Here is a 19,146-nt window from a genome sequence, read left to right as displayed (position 1 = left end):
ATTTAATTTTAAAATTGACTAAATAGGAGTAACTATAACTATACATCTCATAATCAGCCTGTTCCACATATATACACAAATCAATCAAGTTTTCAAGTAAAATAAAATCTATTATAATCAAAGTTTTAAACTACACAAAATAACTGCAGTTGCCCAATAAATTATCTGAGGCACTTAGAGGTTTTGTGAGACCTCCTATAATGAGCAGAATGAAATAATCTTCTAGAATAAAATAATTTTCTAAGTATAATCTTGACTTTCTCCTAAATGACATGAATGTTCTAATGTACATGAACATCCTTAGGTTGAATACAGTGAATCTTGAAGTATACGCGGTGGTAACTAATATAGTATATTTTCATACTTTTCTGTCTCAGTGAATGTGTTTTTCTACAGTATGGTTTATACTGAACTAAAAACAGCGCAAAACCACCTTTCCACACCTACCTCAAAATTAAATCCCTGCGAAAAAATATTAATTCACAGTAAACATTCATAGTACGATTTGTTAACCCTTATTGCTGTGTCATATTCATCATTTGTATATAATATGTATCTTAGATCTTCATGAGATGATGGCAAGGTTTTGGTAATAACTGTGTTAAAAAGACCACTGTAGCTACAAGCTCAGTCATGAAAAATATGCTACAACAGTCCAATGACCACTGTCTTGGCTAAATTACTTGAGCTCATGTTTTAGCCATAAAACAGTGGTTACTGTATACAGTTATGGATAGTACAATTAAATCTCTTATCGAATCATACATTTTCCACATTAAGTTGGAGGCCCAAATATTAGGCAATTTCAGAAACAATTCTTCCTCATGACCTATCTATTTACACTTTAAGTATAATATAATATCATACGTAATATTATCATTTAGTATGTAGACACATGCTACATATTATGTGATGCTGAAAAGTCAAATGCTTTGTAGTAGTTGTAAATGGCAATGGATATGGCATGGTAAAGTTCACTGTACAAGGTTCAACACTGTTACATGGGGGCATTTTGTCTTTAAATTAATAAACAGTTTTCCCATTGGTTCTCTGTGCGTTAAAATATGTAACGATAATCTCAATGGATTACTTAGTCTTGTTTCTTTGTGGTGTCTCCAGAATGGCTTTCAATGTTCAATACTGAAACAAGCCTTTCAATTAGTCATACTGTGTACATTTGTATATCAAGCTATAAACAGCTATAAAAATCGATCAAACAAAAGGAAGTATTTCCACAACTGCCAAAACTTCATGGCAGTGGACTTTCATTTGGGTTCATCAATGGCTTTTTGATCATCACTGAATCTTAGGAACTCTATACATCTTGAATTTAGACTCAGCAAAGGTGTATGAACAGTTATAAACCATTCCTGCTGAGCCCTATACCTTCAGTTACCTGAACAGCAGAGCCCTCTGGTGGATAACAGCAGAACTGCAGGATAAACTTGGTGCAGAATTGCGTACAGGAAAACTGTGGACAATTGCATGGTGTCCAAGGGGTGCAGAGGTCAAAGGATAGATGATGTGAGGTTCCTTTGTGACATCTGCCTTGCTAGCTTCCTCCTTTCTTCTTGATAGGTGCTATATTCTCATAATGGGCTTTCTGTGGAAAATAAACAACAATACTTAGTCAAACATTCAAATGAGACCAATTTCAAGAGGTTTAAAACCATGAATATTTATTTGAGAAAGGACTGTATTCTGCAAAGAATTCTGATTACATATTATTCTTAGGCAAAGATGTACAAAGAAACAAGTTGGAAATTGTTAATAACATTTTTCAGTCTTAAGCCTTAAGCTGCCAGAGTTTCAGCCCAGTAAATATCGTGAATCTTCGACCCTTGACCTCCCTCACGAAACCTTCGAAACAGCGGCAGGCTCTAATTTCTGGGGTTTGCTTGCAAACAATGCTGTTTTCTTCCGGGGAATGCCCTATCCCGGTTATAACCGGGCGCGATGTTTCTGTATCCCTGATATATTTTATTTTCTTAGCATATGTTTTCAGAGTATTAGGCAGGAAGCTCAATTAAGCTTATTTGAAGCCTTCTACTCAAAACATACAAAAAGAGACATAATAACATACATAAATACAGAATGGATAAAAGGAAAATGACAATAGACAATACAAGTTGGTATCTATCAATAAATGAATGTGCCTGTACAATGGATGTAAGTATGAACTATATCGAGTATATTACAGTTTTGTAAGTATGAGAGTGACGTAGAACCGCGTAACAGAAGAGAGCACAATGAACTGTCGTTAAGTAGTTGAAGGTCAGTTATGTTGGAAAGGGATGATAACATAGTACTTCTTTGGGTAGTATAAAGTTTACAGCGTAGGAGGTAATGTTCGGTTCTTTCACAATAATGACCACATTTACATGTGGGACAATCTATACAATGGTGTAGAAATAGGTGGTGGTTTAACTGACTGAAATTTAAACGAAGCCTTGTGAGATGAACTGCAGAATGTCTTTGGCCGTGAGAGAAGTGAGGGTGTTTAATCGGTCTATTAAAATGTGAGTCCCTGATATATCCAGTTAAGGGTTTGAATGAACAAGAATTGACACGCTTATCAAGTTGAACATAATAAACTCACATCAAACTTGTGCATGAAATCGGCGAAGATCGTGAAGAGGTGTTCGGAGTTGGTTAACTCCGGGTCCTCTCCGTAGTACTCCGCCACGGCCACGAACTCCTTCATACTCTCCATGTACTGCGCCCGCAGCGTCTGGATCTCACCTACGGCCCTCTGCATAAAGTCCTGTATATGGTTAAGGAACTGTGCACTATTTTTGGTGACACCTCAGGAGTGGAGCCAATTGTTCTTCCTTTCTTTCGGCATGCATATATTACGTACATCATCACGTACTGTGTATTACTATTAGATGGTTTTAGAAATAATAGTACTTAGAGAAATATGTATGTATGTTTCACATTTTCAGACCCATGGTCTTATGCTACATGCTTTCAGAATATTCAACTTCCATATCTCTGATTATGCTGTCAATGTAGTTACGATAATCTTCCCGGGTCGATTGTGAAATTGCTTTAGATGCTTCCTTACGTTCTTGACTGTTCATGTTTTGGAAGTTTGCTTGTCTGTGTGAGTACAGGTCTTTGGTCCTAGTACTGACGAGACGTAATGGTAGTGAGGCACATTTTGGTAAGACAGCAGATGCTGCCTCGGACACAGACCTCTGGAGGTTTTCCAGCGACTGTAATGCACTTCATTAGAGAAATTTTCACCAGACCTAAAGGTAAAATGAATATTACCTATTACAAATATTAAGCCAACTGTTTGAAGTAACCTTGGCTAGAACATAGTATCTTATGTCAACTGATCATATATGATGTAAATTACAATTATGTTATTTTTCCGCATGATAAAGTTTTCTGTGGCGTAAGCCCAAAAAGGATACCCCCATAACTTCGACAAACTTGTCCTTTGCATCATTGGATGGCTCAGCAGACAGCATTTTTGCAGTTTCTGTAATTTCCTACAAAAAAAAAAGTAAAACAAAGTCAAAAACTATGAAAATGTCTTCAATAGATCTAATTACTCAACAGGATACATAAGATTCAGCTACAAGATTTGGGTTTGGAACAAGAATGTCTGCTAGGTCATTTTGCCTGATACATAAAAACTTGAGCAAGCATGAGCAAGTAACCAAATATACATCTGTATTACAAATTTTGCACCATATATTCATTTACAGTGTTCATGCAGCACCCATGTGCTGATTACAAAAATTATAGTGTTATAAATTGACTTTTAAACATGGTGTGAAATATAAAACCTATCAATGATAATTCTAATATCCAAAGGGTGTGTGCTTATCGAAAGTTATTATTCTTATCATTCGGCAGACAGAACACAGTGGGACACAATAAAATTATTATAGAAAATACACAGAAATTCTGAAACCACCTGTTAGTAAGAAAATGTATTGTGCATTGAACCGGACACAATATATATGAACCACAGTATACATACAGTAATTGTGGGTTGTGTTTCACCGATCCCAAATACCCTTACCTCCCATGGCTACCAAGGAGGCAGGAATAAGCCAGGTTACAATAAGGGTAGACAGGGATTAAAGGAAAATAGTGACTTGAGTTACAGAGAAGTCTTTGCACATGATTTTGCATTACTCAATAACAAGTCATCATATATTTAGACTGATAGTCTTTGTATTCTTTGTGTTTCAATTTTTAGACAGGAAGTAATGCAAAGTAGGCAGATACATTATATATAAGTCAAAGGTAAAAGACAAGGACTGGTATAAAGATCAAAACCTTCAAATGAAAGACAATGCTTCCGTTTACCTCATAATCCTGAAGATCAATGTTGCGTGGAACAGAATGAACTTGACATATTACACACAGTTACTCTGTAATGCACCTCGTTAAGCTTTTACAGGTTTGTAGGTTTAATGTACTGTATAATTTCTTCTTATGGTTGGGAAAGTAGTGCTGCTATTGAATTGGACAATGCTTCATGTCCATACATGAACACACACTAGAACAGACACACCTATATGAAGAAAAAAAGTCATCCAAACAGTTTAGCTCAATTAACTCAATGAACAGTTGAGCTGCTTTTCCACTAGTCCTGACAGAGAAGACGGACACCACCTATAGTATTTACAGGTTCATTGTACCAGGGAAATTTCCCTAGCTCTTTTCAACAAGTACAATGAAGTGTGGACCACAGCTTAACGTCTCGTCCTAAGGACTTTGACCCTTTCCAGTTGTGTGCAAGTTGAGTGAGCGACAAAAGTCGTGATTCAAACTCGTGAACTATTGGTTTAGTAGCACGGTCACTATACACTGGACTTAAGCAATAATTACTACTGTAATTAAAAAATCAAAGACTTAAGAAAGACTTACGTCTAACACTGACTCCAGCTCCAGTAGTTCCTGTTCCACAAGACGGTTAGACACTTAAAAGGAAAAGAAAAAAGAAAATGTTCAACTTAATACTTAACTGTCAATACTAAAATAACTGTAAACCTTTATGTATTTCCAGTTTTCTGAAGTTATCAGTTATTTTTCAGTTCATTTATATGCTCTGCTGCAAACTCATTACAACTGTATGAAAAAAAAGGCACTGCCATTTCTCGAAATTAAAAAAAAAATTACCATGATATAGCTGATAAGATAACATCAATTTCTATTTGCAAACTCATGCCCAAAGAGTAATTGCAAGGGAATAGTTATTACACAAATACTATTACACAAATAACTATAACTCTATCATTCTGATGTTTCTACACATAATTTTTCTAGGAAGTTTGACCTCGTTTTTGGAGGCAGGGGCTGATGAATAGTCCCAATTTGTGATTTGAAAATAAGTCTACTAGACTATTACCTTTTGCAGCAAGTGGCACTGTTGGCAGTTCCTTGGAGAAGGCCAGGTATTGGGAGAAGCTTGCAGACACTGCGTTGGCCAGGATGTGGAGAAAGGTGGACTTCTTGTCAGAGGTCTTTGTCGTGTCCAGCTACAGCAATAAAGGAGAAGCAGAGTTAGAAAAAACAACTCCTCTGAAAACATCAAAGTCATTGCCTGGTTGAAAACTATCAACCTCCATTAACATCAATCCACCAGGTTACATAAATCCGCCACTTTGAAAAACAGCGGGTTTAAGAGATCTCTAGTGCAGCACCCCCAGGTATGCACAGTTTAGATATACATATTAAGTGCATTATACTGGGGGATGTTGGTTTGGAGATCTGTTTGGACGTATCTTTTCTAGGGTGGCGGAATTATGTGCCCTGGTTGCATTATGTTAATTGTTAAGTGCAGTATAGAAGCTGAAGCTTGAAGCTTGAATTTGTTGTAACTGTAATAAAACTGAATATTACACTTAGACCGCCTTATGAATACTCGTTTTTTTTTTCTGCAAACCACTTTTTCAAATATCACACACTGCTTACCTCTCTCAGGAAAGACACTCGGAATCCAGAAGCCTTTGCCACTCGCATGTTTCCCTCATTCAGATAGTTTCCCATGGCCAGGACAAGCTGGAAGGAACATAAATAGTTGAATTACTTATTGGCTGTAGATGTGTGGTGAAGGCGTTAGGAATTACAGATATCTAATACTAATAATAGATGGATATGATGAATCTTTCGAGAACAAGTCTTCATAATAGAATTTAGACAAGCAAAATATTGTAAATGCAGAAATGTTCGCGGTGGTTTTATATTCGCGGTTTTTGTGGCGACTTTTCACCGTGAACTTAAAGCCACCGCGAATATTTTTGTCCAATACTGTAACGTTAGCAGTTTGTTACTATAGCGATGCCGCGAACTTAAAACAACAGCGAACACTCCATTTTCCCCTTAGCGCAAAACAAAACCCATGCGAACTTAAATGCATTTACAGTAGGAAGAAGTAAACAAACTGCAAATAGGTTGTCATTTACATCGAGAGTAAGGTAAATATATTTATATATAATCCATAATATCATCATTATCAGTCATCATTGACAATTTAAGTCAACAGCAGTTAGACTTACCTGAAGAATTTTGGCCAGTTTTTGGCTGTTCTTGAGTTCCCATGAGGCTCTGGATATAGCATCTATATGCTAAAAACAAGGAAGAATACACTTTTAATATATGTTGACTTAATTGGAACAGATTAAATCAAACATGTGTGCACATAACAATTAGAGTTTCGTTAGCATTGAAGTACAGGATAGTTCTATATACATTTGCTTCAGACAGAGCTTGAGAATATTGTTATACTTGAACCAGCACTACAGAAAGGCTTACCATACCATCCCACATAAGTCCTGGCGTGTCAAGAGAGTGATGAGACAGTACAGAAGCGGTGAGAAGTGAGAAATATAGCTGCTACAGGAGAATTAAGAAACAGACCAGATATATACAGTGGTGTTAGCAAATTAGCACAGGAAGAATAACTGTTACAGTTATTGTCAACTGTGAAGTCAATTACAATGTACTTTCTTGTACATCATCTTTGGATCCTGGTCCATATGTTTTCAGAGTCCCTAGGACTCAAATCTTAGGTAAAAACATTAAGAAAACTCTTAAAGTTTGGGGATGTCTTTAAGACACTTAATGCAAGACAAGTGCATGCCTTAAGGACTTACCTGTCTTAGTTCTTCAGTCTTCTCAGCAAAATTAGCTTTGAAGATCATGGCCTTTAACCTTGTCTTGTAGCCAGGAATCTTGTTCATCTGTTGAGAAAATTAATTTTCAAAATTTACCATACAGGTGACACAGTAAATGGTATTTACAGAAAGACTACGATAATCTCCCCCAAGTAGTGATGTCTACAGCAATCGTTCTAGCATGTTATTTATCATCCTTTATGACATGTATTTTGCACAGTTAAAAAAAAAAAGAAACAAAACATCTCACTTCATAGGCAAAGCGGTCGGATTCATTCAGAGCTGACAGCACTCCGTTGTATTTCTCAAACTTCTCAATCTGTGAAAAACAGAAAATCGTCATAATGCACTTATCAACTGCATATCATTACATATACACACAGTGTCATAATTCATGTTCTTATAACACCTACAGCTCTGTCAAGAAATAAATATAAGAACACAAAAACTTGTCAAATAGATTTCATGAGGAGGAAAACATTGAGATTCTGAGACTGTCCCCACCTCTTCATCCTCAGCTGCGTAGACCAGCAGCTGTTTCAGGTGGGAGGGTGAGACCCGTGAGTCGTCCATCTGTAACACCGCCTGCCTGATCTCTTCATGTGACATCTTCAGGTGGCCCAGAACTATGGCTAAGGAAGCAAAAGGTAGGGTTTCAAAGGGTGTTTGTATTATTGTACAGTATTATCTGCCATATTGGTTAAACCTGAAAGTTACCAAGTAAATTCATAACAGGCAACACTATGAATCCAGAGAAAAACATTGTAAATCCTGAATGCTTTGATTATTATGGCATATTTTGAGAAGAAAATTTGGTATTTCTGAATATTTCATAGTTACTGTACGTGATGATAATTACGTAACATTAGGTTCCAGGGGCATTAATGATTGTAGAATTCAGAATTCAGCAACCCAAAATGCAGTATTCTGCAACCCAAATGCAGTATTCTGCAACCCAAAATGTAGAATTCTGCAACCCAAAATGTAGTATTCTGCAACCCAGAATGTAGTATTCTGCAAACCAAAATGTAGTATTCTGCAACCCAGAATGCAGTATTCTGCAACCCAAAATGTAGTATTCTGCAACCCAAAATGTAGTATTCTGCAACCCAAAATGCAGTATTCTGCAACCCAAAGTATAGTATTCTGCAACCCCAAATGCAGAATTTTCCCCATATGCAATAACAGTCATGTAGTTATAACATTACACAATCACATGTAAATCTACAGCTCCAACTCTTCAAGAGTCAACTGTGTAAACTCCCTATTTGAAGGTAGGTTCTTGTAACTAAGGAAATGAACTAAATGACTTTTGTGGTTTATCAAGAGGAAGACTTAGTGTTTTAAGTCTTACCAATGTTGTAGGCTTTCTTGTGAGGTAGGATAGAAACAACTTTCTTCTTCTTCTTTGCAACAGGAGCTGTAAAAGATGTAATCAGTGAGACATTTAAAGATAGATAAAAAATTGTACTTTTTTTGTCAGTTGCATCAAAGAATTGGATTGCAACATTTACATTCCTGCAGTGTCAACTAGTTGTTTCTGATTCAAGAAAAACAAGTATACTGATTGAAAATAGTTAAAATTAAAGTTGAATTATACAACACTAACCAAACTCAGCTCACTTTTGAAACGAAGTAATGATACAGGTATAAGACAAAATGGACTTGGCAAATATGAATCACACAACTTTACTACAAAACCAAAGAAAGAACATCATGTTAAGTAGGAAACAATTCATGCTGGTAGAATATGGAACTATATGCATACACATAGTGTTTGAAGAGCTAAATGTTAAAATGGTTAGTATTCATTCACACCCAAGTTGATGAGAACTTGCAACAAGATTTTATGGGGATACAAGAATATGAGATGTTAGTAATGATGGCAAAACGATAGGATTTTAAGGGAAAGATTCAAAGAATGATTGGCTGTATCCCTATAGCTTACCATCTAAGTCATCTTCTTCATCTGAATTATCTGTGATTGGATTCATTTGATAAGGAATTAAATTCAGAATTAACAGAAATCACCATAATGATAATCAATTATCAACAAAATTAGCAAAATCATGATCTTTGATTAGAACATAATTGTCACGACTGAAAAAAGTAAGGGAAAAAATTAAGTACCCTGAATGTAAGGTATAACAGACAATTTTATAATAAAAGCAAATTTGAATAAAAATCATCATGCTCTTACATGTATACTAGTCTTATACAGCAGATAGGCACCAATCAAAATCCTGAAAACAACGCTTCTAGATATAACATGGATAGCAACCCATGCCAATGTCAAATCTCCCCTGATTGGGAGGTGATACTGATTGTTCATTAGAATGACAAGACAGGAATGATCCCTTACCCTTAGTCTTCATGCTGAAGCGATGCTCCAGTTCCATCACTTTAACCACTTCCTGCAGGTATTCATCCCCTCCGATCTGAAAGAAAGTTTTTTCACAAAGTTTACATATGGTTGCAGACCTACAGAAAGAGAAGAGCAATAGACTTTGTGAAATGTGTGAGTGTTTAAGCTGCAGTTCACTCACCTGTCCCCAGATGGTGTTCTTGACCTTCTCTCCCTCCAGTTTCTCCCAGTTCATCCTCTTCACATTCATGTTTATCTTCGGACCTTTAGCTTTCCCAGGTGGAAGGGGAGGAGGCATGGGAATACTTGAAGTGCTCGCATTCAAGTCTAGTGGGGAGGGGGGCGGAGGGGGAGGCAACGGAATAGATGACGAGGACACCCCCAGCATGGTATCATATTCCACCTCTGATGAGCTAACACTTTCCGTTGGTCTATGTACAGGTGGCCTGTGGGAAATACCCGGATCTGTTACATTTTGGTGAACTGGTACTTCTCCTTGGTACCCTGGTGTGACGCCCTGCTGGTACCCTGGTGGGATACCCTGTTGGTATGCTTGTGGGACACCCTGCTGGTACCCTGATGTGATACCTTGCTGGTACTCTGGTGTGCCACCCTGCTGGTACCCTGGTGTGATACCCTGCTGGTACCCTGGTGTGATACCTTGCTGGTACCCTGGTGTGACACCCTGCTGGTACCCTGTTGTGATATCTTGCGGGTACCCTGTTGTGACACCCTGCTGGTACACTGGTGTGACACCCTGCTGGTACCCTGGTGTGATACCCTGGTTGTGGTCCTCTGCCTGGTTGAGATCAGACCCAGCGAGGGCCAGGCGGCTCATCATGGCCTCGGCTGTCATCTCCTCTGGGGGGTAGAGCTGCTGCGGCTCTCTGGCGAACTGTGGGGCAGGGCCTGGGGGTGGGGGAGGGATGTCCCCTGGGTAATCATCATTGTCTGGAAAAACAGAAAATAAGACAGGGATTACACTTAAAATCTTTCTCTGCAGTGATAACCCAGTGTAGATATGTAAGTTCTAAAAAATGGCGTGATAAAACATTTCATAATCAAAACTTTAGGCAAGTGTTAATTGTTTCATTACTACATTGTACAGTAGTTTGTGGCATCTTGAAAAACAGCATGGAAACCATGTATCAAATGCTACTGACTAAGAAATGGAATCTTTCTCACAAATTGTGTGAAATGTATTTTCATTTCAAGTCAAGTTTATTGCACAACAATTGCATCAGGTGCAATGACGCATATAATAAATGACACTTACCATAGCCATATTCTCCTTGACCCCTGTAGTCATAGTGATCCTGACCACCCCTCTCTTGATAGTAGTCCGTCCCTCTTGGCTGTCTGTCGTCATAGTAGTCCTGATTACCCCTATTGTCATAATGGTTTGCTCCCCCTTGACTTCTGTACCTGTAGTCATCTTCATCCCCCCTGTTGGAATATTGGTCCGCCCCATTGTACTGCCTGTACCTTGTGTCCTGATCACCCCTGCTTTCATAGTAGTCTGTTCCATTGTGTTGACTATAGTCATCTTGATAGCCACTATCGTCCTGGTAGACCGGTCCATTTGGTTGCCCATACGGGGGGTCATATTGCTCATGCCTGTCCTGATAATACTCTTGCCTTTCAGGCTGGATATATCTATCATCATAGTCATTACCCCTACTTTGATAGTGGTCTGGTCCATTAGAGTACCTATAGTCCACTTGTCCACCCCTGTCTTGATAGTGGTCTGGCCCATCATATTGCCTGTGCCTATGGTTGTCCTGCCCACCCCTATCATCATAATAGTCTAGTCCGTTAGGATGCCTGTAGCCAACATGATCCTGCCTCTCCCCGTCATCATAATGATTTGGTCTGTCTCTGCGCTCGTATCCAAAATCCAGCGAAGCCACCCTTCTGTGAGAATGGTTTGGTCCTGGTGGACTTCTGAGGCTTCCACCTCTCTGTAACTCATGAACTCCATTTTCGTAATACTGACTTGGTTCTTCCCTCTCCCTATATTCACGGTGTTCCTCCCTGTTTTGATATTGGTCCGGTCCATCCACAGTCCTGTTGCTGTATTCCTCATAACCACCCCTATCTCTGTAGTGGTCTGCTCCATTTCCACCGACAAACACATTATCATAATTCTCATTACCCCTATTTGGATGTTGGTTTTGTCCACTTCCATATTTGTCCGTTTCGTACGGTGGCCTGTATTCAGTACCCTGTTCATCCCTCTCCACAAAGTGGTTTGGTCTCCTTTCCTGTTGGTTCATGTCTATCGCTTCAACACCCCTAGATAGGGATTGGTTTGGTCCATCCTGATCAACTGAGTGTGCCTTGTCACTATGGACTGCTCCATGCTTCAACCCTTTGTGGGCGGGCGAGCCCTCCTGGATATAAAAAAATGAATCACATTATCAATAATCCGTGTTTAAAACAAAAACAAAATAATTAGGCCACTTTTTTCCTCAAATGTAGTTAGTATAGTAATTCTGGCAATTCGACTTTCCACAAAATGTATTTTCTTACTTCTGACCAAGAAGATAGGTAAAAATAGTATTTGGTAATAGGATGAATATGTGAACTGGATAAGAAATAGAGGAGTGGTCAAATATAAACATTTAACTATGCTACAGGTACAAAATACAGCATTGAGTTTGGGAGGGGGGCACACTTCAGACTCAATGCTGTAGTATATGTTGATTTCCTGTTTTTACTTCCCCACTCTTCTGGAGTTTTGACTCTACAGGCTTCGTGTCAGGAATATCTTGACTTAGTACACAGAATATGATTATTCAGTACCTACCATTAGTGCTGCGTACCGGTACTGTGTACCAGTACTGTACCATAAAAATCGATTAGGTACAGGTCGTCCAAAATACCGGATCATGAAGTACCGGTACTGTATCAATATAAATCTACACCAAGTCTTTGCTTATTTTGTGACTTATCTCCTAACCTCATAGCCTCATGCAACACCAAACATGACCAGTGACACATTGGAACAGCGTTACTTACATGCGACAGATCATTCAGGAGGGCTGGGAGTTTTGATAGCAAGGCCAAGGGAGTTTGGCGGTAGAAACCTAGTTATGATCTTTGAATAAAGATACTGACAAGTTGTAAACAGATTATTAATGTTTCTGTCATTATTGAAGAAGTTCGGAAGAACACATGTTAATTTGTAAAATTGTTTAGGGAAAGGTATAGGTCCGGACCTGTACCTAAACCTCTGTACCGGTACCTGTACCTGATGTTACCTTTAGGTACGCAGCACTACCTACCATAGATGTGCCATCTCCTTCTGATCTTTCAATAGGAAGATCAGGTGACTTGTTGACCAATAGATCAGCAGCTTCTTCAACTAAAGAATGGTATTAAAGGACAAAAAGAATATCAGAGAAGGTCTAATCTATTTCTTCTCATTGCTATCCCTGTTTTACACACTAGTCGAAGACAAGAGTAGTTCAGTAGATGTGAAAATGATATATACTAGCTTCCATAGTCAAAGGCTACTTCCTAAATAAGTAATGCATAGTATTTACATAGTGAATAGTAATGACTTGTATAGCTGTCTAATGTTCTACAATGTCATCAGTACCAATACAGTCAATAATAACATATAGGATACATGAGTCATTGTCAAATTAAACAGGGGTTACAAGATGAAGAATTAGTAAAAGATGTAAAAAAAGAAGCTTCCAAGGTGTTTCCAAATAAAGGATATCATAGTTTTAATGGATAAGAAGAAAACAAATGCATGTTTTCACACATGAATATGCTCTCTTAAAGAATAGAGCTGGGGGGGTCAAAATCAGAAAAGAAATAAGACAAAAGTGCTCACTGTGCGAAAATGAGTCATCGTCCGTGGTGCTGAAGTGAATGGCTTCGCTGGTGTGCGAAACATCGTCGGCCTGATCAGAGTACCCATTTTCATCTCTGTTTGTATCGTGTTTATCTAGAGTGACAAAATGATGCCTTTAATTTCACTTGGAAAACACTACTTAACATTTAGCACCCTGAAGTAGCCGTTTGGTACCCGATTCCCTGTTGGTTACAGAGTTAGTCAGCAGGGAGAAGGTTAACTAAAAAAAACTATAAAAGCAGTTAAAAGTGATAAAAACAAGGAGGTGATAGCTTTTTTAACCTCTACATCTTTCTGTCAAAGGCGCTCTCCCTGGTGCTGAAAGCTGAGATATGCTGCTATAAAAGCTTTCCAATATCCTGACATACTGTTCAAATGCTTATTTCTTAACATGACAATAAGAAATATTACAAAGAAAATATGTTACAGAAGACAAGAATAAACGCTTCCCAAAAAATGCAAACAACTTCATGATTTGAAATTCTTACCAGGTATTTGACTAGTCCTGACGGTGAGAACCTTACTGCTGAAGACATGCTGTTCTTCAGTAGGCAGTAGTCGGATGATGTAACCCCACAGTTTCTCCTTAGCTGGGGTGTCCAGTACGGGGTAAACCTCCTGAATCAATCTGTCTGCATTCCTGATTAAGGAAAACACAAGAAATCTTATATCATTGAAATACTTTAAGCTTTTGTGAATTTCTTGTCTCATGCAAAATAATGCGAGACGTATTTCATACGCAATTCCACACCTCTTACTTCATCATGTTTTTATAACTTACACGATAGCTAGTATCTGTTAAAAGTAGCCAACATTAAACCTTTCTTTGATATTCAAACTATCCATGGCTTAAAACTCTTCCTAGTTTAACGGAAGGTTTGATACAACCTAGCGACCCCGCACCAATTGTACATTTTTGAACGTCAAAACATCATGGCCATGCGTTCATAACGTGAACGTCACATGCCGCTCATGTCGGTGAGAATTCACAGCACAACATTTTTTTCTTCCATCACGTCAAGCAAGCGGAGGGACAAACATAGTGAGATTACTATCATTTGTTTGCAGATTACTTTGGACAGTTACTGTGCATTTTTTTCAGGTCAATGTTCTTCATGTATAGTGCTAGAAAGAAAAAAGATTGAAGTGGACGATAATGGGTAACCCTAGCACAATTCTTCATCAAAGACCTCAGTATAAACACATGCTTGCACAGCGTTAAACAGGCAGAGAAAACTTACAGACCATCCATTTTTCTTCTTAGAAGAGCTGATATTTCTTCCAATGGGTTAAACATTTGGCTCTGTCCGCACGGTTTTAAGATAAATATGTTTAAAAAAATTGGACGATAATTGGTAACTTTACGTTAGTAGACGAGTAAAGTAGAGTCACCATTCCCCTAGGACAAAGTCAGGGCAAATTCATTGTCCTATTTATAGAATGTAATAAACTATGCAATAAAGCAAAGCCATATCATTTTCCATGTATGCTGGAATGGTGAAAAATGTACCTTGTGTCCTTGTATCTCTTGAGACTGGCTTTGATTTGATGTTTCTCCAAGGGGGTCAACAGGTGTTCCATCTGAAAAGAAAAAATGTCTTTCTGTCAAAACCTCCTTTTTCACAGATGCATGATTGTACAAATGAAACTTGAATCACAGGCACAAAAAAGAACCAAGACCTCTGAAAACACAATATCCACACAAAAAATGACAGAACATAAAAACTGAACAAAAAAAAAGCACAAGCGTTCACCAAAACGAAAATGTGCGCCACATTAACCCCTCACCACCCATGACCACCACACATCCATCCTTGACGCAATGTTTCTGCTGTTAACCCAGTTTGCTATTTTACCAAGACTACTACGCGTACCTGTTGTTTGAACGTCCTTCCATCCTTGACAATCTCGGTGACCTGTTGTGAAGACAGCGAGGATGTGACAGATGAGAGCGATAACATGCTCGGAGAACGACTCCCAGACGTCAGGCGGGCTGGCAGTGAGGACGCTGACGAGATACTCTTCCTGTCGTCACTCGATTTTCTCTCTTGTCCTGAAGTAAAAGATTAATAACAGGTTGCACTATAAATCTAAAGAGACCCCCTTCTTGAGACCTCAAAATGATTAGATTTCGTGCCCCCCGGCGGCTTGCTATGGTACTGCAGCGGAGCTTCTGGGTTCGATATCTCGCGTTCTGGACATGCTATGGTCATGATTTTGAGTGGCAGATAGCTCTCGGGAGGGAGAGTAAGTTCTGAGGTTTGGGCCACTTAGCGGCTTTTTTAGAACTGCAGGAGCTGCTTTCGGTAAAGGTATGGGGTTGTGGAACTCTAGTTCTAAATAGATTGACCAAATGAATAAAGTATGATACAACAGATTATCAATATCTAGATAACAATTAGATTTCACAGGGACATCGACAGTTCTGCAGAATTCTGGAAACGTCAGCCACAATTTGGGCAAGCCGTAAATTATATTCATCATCATCATCATCATCATCGCCGCTTTCATCTGTCGACGATGCGGGCCACCACTGCTTTCCACGCACATTATATTGATTTAGAATAAAAGATGTTTTTCTTTAGTTATTGGTAGCCTGCATCATATACAACATCATCAGTAATAAGATAATGTTATGGCCTTTATGTTTATGAGGAGAGGGCTTCTCATATTGAGCACTGTGTTATTTGCCTGATCCTCAAAAATATATGTACTGAATGAAAAATGAATAAATAAAAAAAAGAATTCTTGTGGTAGAAAAGTTTGAAATTAAAATGCAAGTAGGTTAAGAAAACAGCCCTGTTTCCTATTTCTTTAAATCATTCTTACAATAGTTCTAAACCTACTTCTAGAAGAGTACAAAAAATTTGAACAGAATTTATGTCAATAGAATAAGTTTTCAATGCCGACCTGTCTTGACCCCCACCACCAGTGTAGGCTTACTACCACTCCCCTGCAGTAGTGTGATGACTTTCTTATGGGTGGCAGAACTATTAAAGAAAGAAGAAAAAAATATTAGTATAAAAGTAGCACATGAACTTTACATCAGTGTTGGAATATTGAATTTATATAGAAATCTTTATTGACACGACAAAAGTACGGCGACTTTTGTATGGTCTTTTACAACTAATACATGCAAACAACAAACAATGGTATACAAAATGATTAACCTACGTACAAGTATATGAATACTTCAACATGTCAAGTTTAACGTATCACTTACACTACTAGTTCTAAGATCTAAACATTCTTTGATATATTTACCTATTTGTACACAGTAAGGGTTGTCTCCTTCTAGAATGTATTTGAATTTATCTATAGACTGGAATGTACTAAATTCTGTTGAACATGCGGAAAGAAGGTTGAACAGCTTTGAGCATTTATCATGATATCGTGGACAATCTAGGATAAAGTGTTGTTCATCTTCAATTTCATCTATATCCATAGGATATCAAAGTTTGCAACATAAATTTAAGTATGTGAGTCTTTAAATGATAAGTAAGACTAAATGTGCCTACCTGACATCCAACCCATTCAGTTTGAGAAGATGGTCTCCGACCTTCAACCCTGCCATGTCAGATGCACTTCCTAAAGTAGGAAAAAATAACATTTCATTTTGCCTGCATCTACTATATATCAATTATCAACTTTACATCTAATAACAATAACCTTTGAGATCATTTTTTTCAGAGAGCAAGAAGATTTTAGACTAATAACTACATTTCAGTGTTTCCACCTTGTGAATACTAAAGGCCTATGTCACAAAAATGACGATTGTAATTATCTGTCCTACGATGATCGACGCGCGGTGCATGTCGCAGGACACATTTTTTTGGCCGCATAAAACATATTCTGCATATGTTTGAGCAACGAAAGCTTCAATTATAATTGTAAATGTAACATGTGTTTATCCAAGTGTTCCGATTGAGGACAAATGCATCACAATTGCCAAGGACTCGCTCTACTGTGTGATCTATTAGGCAGTCAAGCATACACAGTCACGTTTACATTTCTATTTTGAAAAAGAGGAATGCTAGACTTTTCATTTCGGCTTTAGAAACTTAAAGGTTTTGCACTGTGAAAAAAAAATGCCAAAACATATTTTCAGCCTTGCAAACAGCTGCAGTGGGACTAATTAAATAAATCATAACCTTGCGCATCCTACATGTAAAGCTTGGGGACACTTATAACTTGGCACAATATAATACACAAATCTAAATTGTGAAGAAATCAACTTATGAAAAGAATCAGAAAAATGGTATTAAAAATAAGATACATTTGTTTCATATTTAGCAAACAATGCAAAATTTCACCAGCTTACCTGGCTCAATAGTCTCGATATAAACAGGTGAATGACCTCGCAGGACAAACCCAAAACTGGCCTGGCCTTTTTCTACAACAACAGTCCTGCAAGAATCAGACAAAACAGTTACTAGATAAAACAGTCAACATTCAGATGTTTTAAGACCAGGTACACCAGGCCTTAAGTTTATGATTAATTTTTCCCTTTTTTCTTGTTATGAAGACTACTGTTGTATCATAGAATCATAAAGCTATATCTACAAATTGTACATGACTTGTACCACTGTGAAAGTATTCTTTTGAATATAACAAAGTGTATGTAATGTACGCAATGTAACAAATGAAGTCTCTCCACAAATGGATGCATAATACCCCCCCCCCCCACACACACACAAACAAACAAGAAAAAGATAAATATAAGCAGAATAACAGTTACTCAAGCAACTGGATATGATTTTGGAAACAGACATTTCAAATAGCATCCACTACTTTTCTTAAATGAGCAAGATTTTTCAATCAGCAGGTTTTTAATTATGCAAATAAAGTGAAGACAATTTTAGATAGTACGATACGGAAAAAAATTATACAAAGTCAAAATAAAGTTGATGTAAAAGAGACGATAGCGCCAGACATGTTGTTGAAAGCTAAATCTAGTAGTACCTGGTTTGCCAAGTCGACTCCCTTTCCTTCTGTGGGGAGGGGAGGATGGACTTCCGAGACGATCTCCTGCTGGAGCCTCGAGATGATACCGTAGATGAGTCCCAGGACGGTTTGTTGTCTCTCCCGCGCTGTTCCAGCTCGCGGATGACCTGTCTGCGCAGGGTCAGCATGTCCTGAGACACGAGATAGTCAAACCTACCGCGATGGCGCTGCGGAACAAATATCCTGGGGAAAAACGTGCAATCATTACAAATCAAATACGACAATTTTTACACCTTGTAATTCATACATCTTTCTCTTAGGGTGTTGTATTTTTCTTTCCCATTGAATCTGTGGATTATGTTTCTATGTGTAATTATGTGTTGTCAATGTGATATGTGTATGTATGATATATGAAATGTAATAGAAAATTATAATAAAACTACAACAAACCATTATTGGGCCGATAATATAGTCATTTTGAGGTCTCAAGAAGACCAGTACGTAACGTTACACATACCAAGTATGAAGACAATTCATCAGGCATTCTTGAGTTATCGTGTTTGCACACAGACAGACAGACACACACACGAATGCTGCCGAAAACATAACCTTCTCGGCGAAGCTAATTATTAACAATTTTTATGATACAGGAATCAAAATACCCATTGTTGAACATACTTGTACACTATATACAGCAATTATTTCTAGATTGCACTTTATGGAAAATATGCATGTTTGCATATCACCGTGAGGTTTGTTCATCTGTGACAGCTATTGACGTTCTTAAGATAATTATGCTATTTCCATTCACAATTTTGTTCAGACAT

The 19,146-nt window shown here is 38.0% G+C and overlaps 1 protein-coding gene across 3 annotated transcripts in view; it reads right to left on the bottom strand.

Moving 5' to 3' along the window:
- Nucleotides 1–657: 657 nt before the first annotated feature.
- LOC136440062 (delphilin-like) overlaps nucleotides 658–19,146 on the bottom strand; it is a 34,875-nt gene continuing 16,386 nt past the window's right edge. For 2 of the 3 annotated variants that reach the window (XM_066435838.1, XM_066435839.1), the window contains exons 4-27: nucleotides 18,338–18,562; nucleotides 17,697–17,782; nucleotides 16,894–16,963; nucleotides 16,286–16,365; nucleotides 15,250–15,428; nucleotides 14,886–14,956; nucleotides 13,864–14,015; nucleotides 13,355–13,468; nucleotides 12,795–12,874; nucleotides 10,784–11,900; nucleotides 9,689–10,458; nucleotides 9,505–9,580; nucleotides 9,091–9,120; nucleotides 8,497–8,562; nucleotides 7,647–7,774; nucleotides 7,393–7,461; nucleotides 7,122–7,208; nucleotides 6,525–6,593; nucleotides 5,941–6,027; nucleotides 5,375–5,504; nucleotides 4,894–4,946; nucleotides 3,423–3,500; nucleotides 2,600–2,764; nucleotides 658–1,603 (exon numbers count right to left, since the gene is read on the bottom strand). In XM_066435838.1, coding sequence (XP_066291935.1) covers nucleotides 1,553–1,603; nucleotides 2,600–2,764; nucleotides 3,423–3,500; nucleotides 4,894–4,946; nucleotides 5,375–5,504; nucleotides 5,941–6,027; nucleotides 6,525–6,593; nucleotides 7,122–7,208; nucleotides 7,393–7,461; nucleotides 7,647–7,774; nucleotides 8,497–8,562; nucleotides 9,091–9,120; nucleotides 9,505–9,580; nucleotides 9,689–10,458; nucleotides 10,784–11,900; nucleotides 12,795–12,874; nucleotides 13,355–13,468; nucleotides 13,864–14,015; nucleotides 14,886–14,956; nucleotides 15,250–15,428; nucleotides 16,286–16,365; nucleotides 16,894–16,963; nucleotides 17,697–17,782; nucleotides 18,338–18,562 — 4,033 coding nt within the window. In that variant the 3' untranslated portion in view covers nucleotides 658–1,552. The remainder of the gene's footprint in view (nucleotides 1,604–2,599; nucleotides 2,765–3,422; nucleotides 3,501–4,893; nucleotides 4,947–5,374; nucleotides 5,505–5,940; nucleotides 6,028–6,524; nucleotides 6,594–7,121; nucleotides 7,209–7,392; nucleotides 7,462–7,646; nucleotides 7,775–8,496; nucleotides 8,563–9,090; nucleotides 9,121–9,504; nucleotides 9,581–9,688; nucleotides 10,459–10,783; nucleotides 11,901–12,794; nucleotides 12,875–13,354; nucleotides 13,469–13,863; nucleotides 14,016–14,885; nucleotides 14,957–15,249; nucleotides 15,429–16,285; nucleotides 16,366–16,893; nucleotides 16,964–17,696; nucleotides 17,783–18,337; nucleotides 18,563–19,146) is intronic. The other variant, XM_066435840.1, reaches the window with a different exon arrangement.

Source organism: Branchiostoma lanceolatum, chromosome 8, assembly GCF_035083965.1.
Source record: "Branchiostoma lanceolatum isolate klBraLanc5 chromosome 8, klBraLanc5.hap2, whole genome shotgun sequence".
NCBI lineage: Eukaryota > Metazoa > Chordata > Leptocardii > Amphioxiformes > Branchiostomatidae > Branchiostoma > Branchiostoma lanceolatum.
Note: the sequence above shows the minus strand (reverse complement) of the source record. Positions and strands in the feature narration are given on the sequence as shown.